The sequence below is a fragment of the Poecilia latipinna genome, unplaced genomic scaffold (genome assembly GCF_001443285.1).
Source record: "Poecilia latipinna isolate Pla-1442-1.1 unplaced genomic scaffold, P_latipinna-1.0 Scaffold3545, whole genome shotgun sequence".
NCBI lineage: Eukaryota > Metazoa > Chordata > Actinopteri > Cyprinodontiformes > Poeciliidae > Poecilia > Poecilia latipinna.
This window is the reverse complement of record NW_015116161.1, coordinates 55,462-66,959: the sequence shown is the minus strand read 5'-3', so window position 1 is coordinate 66,959 and position 11,498 is coordinate 55,462. Positions and strand designations below refer to the sequence as shown.

Sequence of the window (11,498 nt, the reverse complement as noted above, 5' to 3'; positions counted from 1 at the left end):
CTTTTTAACAGTATAACATAAGACAGATCATGTGTGAAAAAAAATTGAGCTCCTCTGCCTTCTCCCAGTGTTTCCAGTACTAACGGGAAAATTATACCACTTAATCAGACACAACCAATCAGAGCCAGGAGGAGGGTCTTAGCGCTGCTAGCTAGCATGCTAGTTAGCATGACAACAAGTAATAAGTTGGTGGTGTTTCTCCACCTTTAGCACATGGAGCAGCATGTACACAAGGTTGATTGACAGCTTTAAGACCCTCCTCCTGGCTCTGATAGATTGTTTTTGACCAGGAATGGTGCATTCCAATCTTTTCACAGATTATCTGTCTCATATTATTTTGTCAAGACATGGTGTCAGTTTTAACAAATATGGAAAAAATTAATTTTCGTAAAAGTTACAAAAATAACCTGATGACAGTTCACAGAGCATGAGCAGCTCTTTTCTTTGCTCCGTTTGCTGCTCCAGACTTCTTCTTGGCTCCAGGCTTTGCTAGATAATGGGAAGCTTTCTTGCCCAGACTCTTGGCTTTAGGCCCAAAACTAAAAGAAGGAAAGAAAACAGACACACACACGCACACACACACGTACACACACAGATATATTGAGACAAGTTAAGACGCACCATATTCAATTCTCTGTAGGTGAAGGAAAATATGTAATCCCTCCCAGGATGTGACGTGGCTTACCTGTTCTTCCTTTGCATATCTCTGAGAGGACAGGCCTTCTGTCGGTGCTCCAAGCTGCCGCAGCTGAAGCAGCCGTTTCCCCCATCAGCTTGTCGACAGGGATGGTCCGGCAGAGCGCAGCGGCCACAGGACGTGCAGTGGCTCCAGGCTGATTTTGGAAAAAGTTTTTTTATTCTCAACATCCAGCACAAAAAACTAAACAATATTCAAATATCTCATGTCTTACATGGTTTCACACATTTCCCACATGCTGAGCAGTGCTTCCATTCACGCCCATCCTCAAATCACCAACAGAAAATAGAGTTTTTATTATGGATTTTAAGAAACTATTACAGTTATAGAATACATTTATGAAGAACATGATACCTTGGATGGACAAAGATTGCATTTAGTGCAGTGTTTGTTCAGGGAGCACACATATCTCTGACACATGGAGCAAAACCTGCAGAAATAGATAAATTATGAGACAAATCTGTATTAAACACAAAATTTGATACATTATTCTGCATCATGTAAGATGATGTATAACAAAATAGAGTGGAAATCAGAAGTTTATATACATTTTCTCAGTATTTGGTAGCATTGTCTTTGAACTACATGACTTGGATCAAGCATTTTGGGTTTCCTTCTAGAAGTTCTCCCAATAATTAGCTGGGGTTCTGGCCCATTGCTCCCAGTAGAACTGGCTGGTTCACTCTCACATGACTTTACAGATCTACCCACAAGTTCTCTACAGGATTGAGATCAGGGCTTTGTGATAGCCACCAAAACATTGACTTTGTTGTCCTTTGTAACCACTGGTCATTGCCCATTTAACTTCCTCGTTGATGTCTTTATATGTTGCTTCAATATTTCTACATAATGTTTTTTCCTCATAATTCCATCTGTTTTTCCAGTTCCTCTTGCTGCAAAACAGTATCCACATGATGCTAACACCTCCATTCTTTACAGTTAGGATGGTACAAGCATCCCAGTTTTTCCTCTAATTGTAATGACGGTCGTTATGATTAAACAGTTCTGCTTTCATCCAACCACTTCTTTTGGTCCAATCACGTCTTCCTCTCTGAGCAGCCTTTCAGCCCATGTCAGTCCAGAACATGTTTCATTGAGATAATGGCGCTGCTTCGGCCAGTTCATCTCTGGGACACAGAACATGTCTCCTTCCTGAGTGCGGTATGATGGTTGGACATTCCCATCACGTCTATACTTGCATATAATTGTTTGAAGAGATGAACGTGGCTCCAGTCTTTCAACCATCGGTGAATTGTTCCCATGGATGAACTGGACTAGTGTAGCTAATTCTCTTCCTGATACCGTGGCTGATTTCTTTTGACTTTCCCCATCGTGTCAAACCAGAAAGCAGTGAGTTCCAGGGGTTGGGTTAGTTTCCAAAGTCACAACATCATTGTCCTTTCTTCTCATTGTTTGGAGAGATAGTAAGCATTCTGTATGTAAACTTCTGATTTTGAAAACATTAAAAAATAAATCTCTGAAATATTCTGTCTCTTATTGTTGAATTAAGCAAACAGAAATAGTTTTGACAAGTGTATGTAAACGTCTCGTTTCAACGGCATATGCAAAACGGAACTCTTTTGTATTAGGAGTCAATGACAAGTCAATACCTGTAGCCCTCCTCTCTGGGCAGAACAATGTGTTTGGGTAGAATATTAGTAAAGAGTCTGACAGGAGACTGCCTCCTGCCCGTCTTCCCGTGTTTATAGAGAGGATGGTTGTCATAGTCCACCTTGTTAAAAAAAATAAAAAATAATACAGTTAGAATCCAAAAAACTTTGATGAATGCCCCATCAGCATCTACTCTACTCAGGATACCACATCTCCCTGAACCTCCAGATTACATCTAATCCAGCCAGTCTTTCTGGGTGTTTGACTTGTGACTTCCATTTCAATCATTTCGTCAAATGACAGATTAATGCTGTCCAGCAACTATGACTTAAAGCAATCATAGAGAGCTGTACACAAGAAGACCAATAGTAAAGTTCATGTGTCAAGGAAGAAAAATGACATTGTAACTTGTTTGTTACTTGGTCTATCACTTCAGCTTCCTTCTGCAATGTGTTTATCAAACATGGTTTGACAAACAGTCATGTTCTCTTCATGAACATGACTGTTCATGAAGTCATCTCCATGACTTCATGAACACTGTTCAAGAAGAGACTGGTTCAAAGACACCTTTAATAACCTGCAACCCAAGATTGAACCAATCAAGCAGATCAAAACTGGACTTTAAATGGTTTTGTATCATTTGTACCCTGTATTGACAGGGTAGAAAGAAAGGGGTGCACCAATAAATCTGCCCTAATTTTTTTTGTCAAAGTCTTTTTATTGTTTTTTATGTAAACAACACAAAACAATAGCAAAGACACACACACTACAGAAATCCCTTCTACACCGGATCTATTACCCCGATATGTACCCGGCTTGTGCTCATAAAACAACCAATGCAAGTTTCAGGTTTGTGCATAAATGATACATTTGTGTAATGGTCAGATGTTGGTTGTATCTGCTGAAATAACTTCAACATAAGATATAAATGGCTGCCAGATGTCATAGAATTGAACATATCATCTGACTGTATAACTAATCTTCTCCAAGTGAATGTAACACATAACCTCCTTTAACTAGTGACCATTTACTAGAGGATGTGGATCCTTCCATCTACAAAGAATGAGTCCAAGACTGAATGAGTAGAAAGCATAAAGCTAACATAGTCTTCTGATGTTTGCTGAGGGAAGCATCTGCTAGGGCCACCCCAAAGAGACACGATGGGTGGTGACCAATGTTCCCTCCAAGCTGTGTGCTTGCACAATCGTGCACTGCTCGTACATTCTCAGCGCAAAATAAAATCTACGTAGCGCATAAAATAAAATCCAAATAAACTGAACATTGAGCTCAGACATCAGTTTTGACTATGGACCAATAACACATAACGATCTAACTCAGTGAGTCACTGGTGTCCAGCCAATGATACGATACAGTTCACTTTCGCTACGCAGCCAATCATCGCATGCTATTGTGTGTACGTGCCTTGGTCATATGCACTGTGGCACCATGCAGAATAGCTAGGTAGGAACAGTGTGGCGGAGTTAAGAGACATGAAAGCTAACACCCTATCATGGCTAAGTGAACGGGCAGTGGGACATCCACTCATCAACCAAAGTAAAAAAGAAATGTGCTTCTTATAAGATGGAATGGCTGTCGGAGAGGGCTGCACAGTGGCCAGTTGGTAGAGCTGTTGCCTTGCAGCAAGAAGGTTCTGATTTCGATTCCCGGCCAGGGGTCTTTCTGCATGGAGTTTAGGGTGTTCTCCCTGTGCATGGTGGGTTCTCTCTGGGTACTCCGGGTTCCTCCCACAGTCTAAAAACATGACTGTCAGGTTAACTGGCCTCTTCAAATTGTGTGTGCATGGTTGTGTGTCCTGTCTGTCTCTGTGTTGCCCTGCAACAGACTGGCGACCTGTCCAGGGTGACCCAGCCTCTCGCCCGGAACGTTAGCTGGAGATAGGTACCAGCAACCCTCCCGACCCCACTAGGGACAAGGGTAGGGACAAGGAAAATGGATGGATGGATGGCTGTCGGAGGAGAAATACTGGTGAGATTAATCTTTTTGCTAGTAAGCTGTGTGGTCACATGGATGCTCGTTTTCCAAATGATGAATTAAAGGAGTGTCAGCATTTGACATTGAAGCACTGAGCTCAGACATCAGTTTTGACTATGGATCAGCAGACATTTCTACACTGGACAAAGTGTACAACCATTGGAGAAGTGAGAAAGACAGATGTGAAAAAACTGTGTAATTAAATATTTTACAGACAAGAATTTATACAGTATCACAAGCTAGACACACAGTTCATTGTGCAGAATGTGAATGTTTTAATGTGAACAAAAAGTTATGTCTGAAAGGTGTAATGTCTCATTTCTCACCATGGCCAAAGCAGGACTCTTACATATAACATACTACGCATCTCATGAACAGCAGTGTTTTTGTTTTTTCATCTTAAGTGGGGCAAATCACTTATATTAAAAGCAAACTAATGGAAGTTGCTGCTGTAATCTGATTCTTTTAATAAGCCATGTAACTTTCTATGACCCCAGATTTATAACAAGTGTAATACTGGTGTGTGGCCATAGTGCGCACACCTGACGTTGCTCACAGTGGTCCTCAGTATACTCAGGGAGCTTGTGTGTATGCCCAGACACATGAAGAATTAGAAGGAACATCGGTGGTGAAAGATGTACAGTTTGTCCAAATATTCCTGAGAAAGTGTCAAAAACAGACTACCAGTACCCATATAGCTTTGGACAAGTCCAAAATGTGTAAAAGTGTGGCTGGTGTTTATTTGCATCGATCAGATGTTGGATCCAAGTTCTTTCTAAATGTATAATGTGTCTTTGGACCAATATAGACAATGTACTACCTAAAATTGAACAATAATATGCCTCGGATATATTGAGGAAGAATAAATATTTCAAAAAACCTTTTGCCAAACTGAGTCTGATATGGATTCCTAAACGTCCATCTGCCATCTGTATTTCAAAAAATCCAGGTTGGTGTTATTGAATGAACTGAGCAATGAATAAATTCTAAACATTTTGTGTCGGACCTACACTCCAGAATCTTATCCACAAGGGAAGTGAAAGGAAAGCACTCAGTTTAAGATAGCAAAATGTCTCAAAAGCAAATGCCTAAAGAACTGTGATATGTGGATATCAAATTTCTGTACCAGCTGTTCATGTGAGGCAAACTTATTGTCTAGATAGAGATCATATAATAAATGTATTCCTTTTAGAACCCAAGCATCGAAAGCTGTGTCAGCTAAGAGGGGAGCAAGTGTGACGATTCGATACAGGAACAGATGATAATAACTGTACTTTTAAAGGACTTCGGTCTGTGTATTTTCCATTTTTTCCGTTTGAAATGAAAAAACAAAAATAGACTCTTTCATTTTTCGTTTATCAGACCAAAATTGAAAATCAGCTTGGCTAGTTTATCCGATTTCTCATTTAGTGCACAAAACGGAAATGGAAAAAGCGGATAACGAGCGCTGAATTTCAATTTTTATGATTTCATTTTTGACAAGCGGTCTGACCCGGAAGTTCTCTCTGACCTGCACACTTTGTACACTTGTCCAAAGGGGCAATTAATACAAGTATAATTAATTTCATCATGATACCTTCACAGAACTTATATTCTAACTTTGTTTTGTATTCAGAGCTAAAGTTGGCTTCTGAATGTAGCTTCTGATTCAGTAAATGGTTAAAGGGCTAGTCCACCCAATTTTTTACAACCTTGAGAGTCTTTAATCTACTCTAGTTTAAAAACCACAATTCAAGACGCTCAAACTGCGACTAGGACATTCTGACAGTCATTCAAAGCATACAGTTTAAGTTTTTCCTTTATCAATAGCATTAGCATAGCAGTTGTAAGATCCATGTGAATAAAATAAGTATTTATGTACGTGACAGGTGAGCACGTGGCTTTGTCACTTAGGTGGTGGGTGTGTCGATGTGGACGTGACCGTCACCAGGTATGAATGGCAGGTTACTGGCGCGCTGCCTTCGTGTGCATCAGGAAGTTGGGTGCATGGGGTCGCCATAATTTCTGTTGACCGTGTTATGTTGTCTTATCGAATTATGTTAGCTCTTATGCATTATTGGCCTGGTCAGTCTGTGTCTCAGTCCTTGTCTCAACGTTCAAAGCAAGAAAATCTAAAATGGAATAAACCAATCATTGACTGAACAAAGAAGTGACCTGGAGTTGGTTTGAAACTGGCGTCAGACAGACAACATTCCCCGAGTTGAACCCAGTGCGGCCCTCTACCACCACTATTTTTTGCTGCACATTTACCGATTATAAAATGTTATGTCACGAACATGGATGGAGAAAAGTATGATTATCCAAAAGATACAATAAAAATGTAGCCATTTCCCATATCTACCAAGTAGGAAAAGTTTGAAATAATGTGCCAATGTTATGAGATTATTAAAAGCTTAACTAAATAAATAATTATCTAGGAAGAGGATTAGAGCCATGGAAAAAAGTCAGAATTCTGACTTTAATCTACAGAAATAATAATGCTGGTGTTAGCTAAATGTTATGGAATCCTAAAATCTTCTTCCGTGGTTATAGTCTATTTTTGTTTTTTCATTTTGCATTTCAAACGAAAAAACAAACTGCCTGAGAATACACGGACCGACCTCCTACACCAATTCCAGTGTAGTTGCAGCATCTTACTGCCTATCCATGGATCTCCATTATTTTGGCAGATCAGCAATAAGCTGATACTTGCATGAGAAACCGATGGTATGTTCCTTCACAAAGGTCGTAAAAAATCAGCCACTCTCCCTCTTTGCTCTGTAGTGATGCCTAACTGACTGACTTGCCCTCTAAGTCAAGTCTGCATAAGCATGGTTAACAATAGTTGCCTCACTATTGCTAACTTAGTAACTTTTCAACTCAGGCTTTTCAAATATTGGTGATCGGCCAGAAAATTGCATTTGGTGCACCCCTAGTTTATAGACATATACCGAGTACAGTAGACTCCTGCCTATTTNAANTNCAGTATTTGCAGGCTTCTCTGTGGAATGTGACTCCAGATTATTTGTGGAAGATTTCCAGAGTATTTCACAGAGTGTACCTAAAATATATGAAAGAAAATGCAGCCAAAGAAGCTGAAATACCTGGGAGCAAACTACATGACAATCTATTGGCTGCAATTTGCAAAGCAGCCAAGCCAAGAGCGCCAACATTTTCCTTGGTGCCGATTGGCTGTAGATCCAGTAGCGGAGATAAGGAAAGCTGTGGAAGTTATCTTTAGTGTTAGTGCTAAAATGTTTTCCACTGTGCGTATTAATGCACATAGGTATATTTGGTGTCTAAACTAATAAAACGGTAATTACGACTGGCTTTAGAGGGAGTCTCAAGTATTTGCATATATTAGCTATTCGAAGGCGGCTGTGGTCCCTAAAGCTCATAAATATTAGGGGGGCGGGGGGAGCTGTTTTACTTCAGGTACAGGATAACATTAAAAACATCTCCTGGGAATGAAGAGGTGTATTTTTCAATAAGCTGGTACCTGGTAGTCCAACATGGTCAGTGCAGGGAGACACTCCAGGATGCGAGGCTCAAAGAAGTACGGAAAGATCCAAATGATGGGAATGTCAATGTTAGAGTCACCTGAACACATAGAGGTCAGAGTTCAACACAGGAGTTCCTGCATTTAAATCAGACCGAGTCTGGCAAACAACATCCATATCATTGCTGAATGACATTTCAAGGCATGAGGGGTTAAAGCAACTTTTCCTCTTTCTGTAGGCATTAGATCAGAAATTAGTCAATATTCAGTAGACTAATGCCTGTAAAATTATGGACACAGGACCATCCTCTCCATGAGGTTGTCTTGGAAAAACTCAGTGTCTTCAGTCAGAGGACTCTTCAAATTCACTGTTATGCAGATCACTACAGGAGATCTTTCCAGCCAACAGCCATCACTATCTACAATAACTCTTTGAAGAATCTGAATTAATGATTTACAACAATTTTTAATGCCTTTGGGATCAATAGTATTTTGGAATTTTGAATATTCACAGAATTGTCATTTATTGATGTCTCTGTTATTTTGAGGAGGTTTGAAGCAAACAAATCTGTCAGTAATACATGTGGCAAGGAACTAAAAAACTGCTAACCAGAGTTCCGCAGCTTCCTCCACGTTTGGGATATCAAGGAGAAACTGTTGGCCAGAGGTTTGACCAGTCCGCCGAATGGAGGGTCCGCTACCATCACCACCTGCTCCCCGTCCGCCTCTGTCAAGAATGCATCCAAAACAGCTCTGGAGGCCTGAAAGGACAACACTCCATCACTCAGAGCTGAAAACTGCCTTAAGCTGGATCTGCAAATCCAACTCTTACCTCTCCGCCAAAGAAGTGATGGTTAAACATGTTGTAATGACAGAACTCGTCCTGACTGTAGAACTGAGCATATCTGAAACACACACAAATAGTTCTGATGCTTCATGGAACCCGTCTAGGCTCGTCCGGGCCTGCCTGTGTTCTAGGGAGTGCACACATAACAGAACCACTGAATGTTATTCTATCAGCAGGAATGTTTTAAACAAGAAAATACTAACATATTAATATTAACATTAACATAATCAAAATATGAATTTAACATTTTTGACATATTTTGGTTAATTTTCAACTAGCTGCGAAATGAGAAATGGCTGAAAACAAAGCAGGGATGGATGGTGTCAGTAATGGACAGCCAGTTCAGGCAATTCAAGGTGAGCTTTTGGCTCCCTCTGCTGGCCTATCTGGCTTGCTGCAGGATGGAGCGAGCTTCACTCCTCTGGACTCCAGCAGTGATGAGCCTGTTCAGCCTTTTCCACGATCACCCAAACTACAAGGGAAAGAGGCCAAAGACGCCCAGCCCTCTCAGGTAAATATGTGAGTGAGTTCCTTCAGACTATAAAACCTGGGTGTTGATTTGAACATTTGGTTGTGTTGAAGGTTTATGAGCACCAACTCAAGCTGAGATAAGAAAAGCAATTTTTCCTCGGTCACGCTCTCAAAATAAAGTCCAAATTTGCAAAGCGAGTTAATTTATCGCATAGAGCCTTTCAAACAATATCTACAGCAAATCGTAGGGAGAGAAAATAAACATTAAATGCATGTAGTGTTTAGCAGAAATAGTTATTGTGATATCATTAATATCACAATAACTGTGAGCACAAACAACAGTTCATTCACCTGGTCAAATACATGACCTGATAAGACAAAAGTTTAATATAGTGGATTTCTGATATTCATAGGGGTTAGGTGCTTCAGCCATCATCTTCTACCTGATCTAGGGTCATATAGTGGCATTATTTTTATGTTACATTTTGGCCTGATTTTCCCCTTCTGACAACCTTAAGGATGACCGTACGACTCTTAAGATAATCTTAAGCAAAATTCCTGCTGTGTGTTGTGTGCCAAGAATTATGTGGTCCACTTGGAAGGACTGAGGGACCACTCTGATCTAAAATCAGGGATACTGGACATGGTGGATTGTCTTGTCTGATTTTTCAGTTTGTCTTTGAGGACAAATATGAAGGCAGCCCCTTGTATGTGACGTAACTGGTGAGCGGAACCTAAATAGACATAAGACAAACAACTGCTATGGCACACCAGAAAATCTGGTGGACATTTTATATGTGTTTATATTTTTTAATTATAGTCCACATATTATCGCCATTACTTCTTCTCAGTCGGTCATGTTTGTTTACTCTGGACTCCTGTTTGATTGCTTAAGTTTTGTTATTACACAGTATTCAGCCACGACCCTAACACCTCCCAGACTCCAGCGGACTGACTACTGACCAGCTCTCCAACTAACGGGTCCGAAAAGCCTCTAATTCTTGAGTATTACCACAGATACAAATGTAGAGGACATTTTGTTTAAGCTGGGCGCGAGAAAGATGCGTCTAAGCTCTAACTACCTTCAGATCCAGACGTTATGACCCACTTCAGTTTATGAATCAGACATCGGAGTAGCCCGCCGATGCCCGACAGCATAAACCACACCTGTTAACGGTAGCTCTTTCTCTATTAATAACGTGCACTTGTTACAGCTTAGATAATTTTAGAGACTCGGACTGAGTCCCAGGGTCATTATTTAACATAACTAAAGAAACGTCTGAAGCCCCCTTGTTTACTAGGATCATAAACATCAATTTTATGTCAATCAGAAGGATTAATATTTAGATGACTCAATTTAACTGTCCACAACATCAAGTTAGACTTTAATATTTTATTAGCAAGCTTTAGCAGGGGAAATGACATACAGCTATTCAACTCAAGTCCCTATACTGTGTCGCAGAACTATAAGAGAGGCTTTGGGATGTAATTCCACTCGTCCCCAGATGCCGAGTTGGTCTTGGCAGCAGAAACTTAAACATCCATGGTTGGAATCTGTCTTGTCCTGGCAGAATCCTTTTTAGAATAAGTCCAAAGTCGAACTGGTGAGTATCCTCGATGAGCTCAGTTCCATATCCATAGGCGATCTTTGTCTATCCTCCCTGTCTACTGCAGCATCTCTGAGATGTTTCTTGGGTTGAGTGTAGGGAAGATGTCAAATTAGAACCCCGGGTTGTGGGTAAACGGATCTTGTTCCTTTCTCGAGCAGTGCGAAGTCTTCGTCTTCCCATGGTTTCAAAACGTAGCCCTTATCTGATCCTGCATCCTCGTGTGGTCTTGACTGGAGCACTGCGGAACGAAGAACGCCTGTCCCTTTCTCGCTTGTATTTTTATATCCTCTGCTGTCTGTTACGTGCGTATCTGCAGCTTACACAATTTTCTACACTTCTGTATCTTATTTATGCATGCACTAACTGCTCGCACAATCTCCTATTGCACAACTTTCCTTGACGTCAAACGTCTTGGTCAACCGTTGCCTCTTTCCCCTTTTACGCCTGCTGAAGTTTCTATCCGCACTCCACATCTGGTGCTCCTAAAAATTTCACTTCCTGTTTCTTCTGTGCTCACAGCTCTCCTTCTTATGCAGCCTCTGATTGCAACACAGTACGGGACTTTCCATCCAACTTGAACCAGAACACTCATTTATGATTTATTTTCCATTTACTTCTTAAATCAAGCTCACATAACTCATCACCTTAATCAATAGTACATTTTTAAAGTAAGGATTACTTTGGTTTTTAATCACATCAATAATAATACAGGATTTTCTTATTGCTTTTAAACTCTCATTACAATAGAAGTTATATATGTTTCAGTCAACATTAAATCATCATTCAAGATTA

At 40.4% G+C, this 11,498-nt stretch overlaps 1 protein-coding gene and 1 long non-coding RNA gene across 2 annotated transcripts in view; one reads left to right on the top strand and one right to left on the bottom strand.

Annotated features, from left to right (window-relative positions):
• Nucleotides 1–329: 329 nt before the first annotated feature.
• zcchc4 (zinc finger, CCHC domain containing 4) overlaps nt 330–11,498 on the bottom strand; it is a 28,691-nt gene continuing 17,522 nt past the window's right edge. The window contains exons 6-13 of the mRNA XM_015024140.1: nt 8,611–8,683; nt 8,389–8,539; nt 7,779–7,879; nt 2,308–2,429; nt 1,052–1,127; nt 912–963; nt 686–833; nt 330–539 (exon numbers count right to left, since the gene is read on the bottom strand). Coding sequence (XP_014879626.1) covers nt 419–539; nt 686–833; nt 912–963; nt 1,052–1,127; nt 2,308–2,429; nt 7,779–7,879; nt 8,389–8,539; nt 8,611–8,683 — 844 coding nt within the window. The 3' untranslated portion in view covers nt 330–418. The remainder of the gene's footprint in view (nt 540–685; nt 834–911; nt 964–1,051; nt 1,128–2,307; nt 2,430–7,778; nt 7,880–8,388; nt 8,540–8,610; nt 8,684–11,498) is intronic.
• LOC106941199 (uncharacterized) overlaps nt 4,257–11,498 on the top strand; it is a 17,170-nt gene continuing 9,928 nt past the window's right edge. The window contains exons 1-2 of the long non-coding RNA XR_001423298.1: nt 4,257–4,751; nt 7,911–7,912. This is a non-coding gene — a long non-coding RNA (uncharacterized LOC106941199). The remainder of the gene's footprint in view (nt 4,752–7,910; nt 7,913–11,498) is intronic.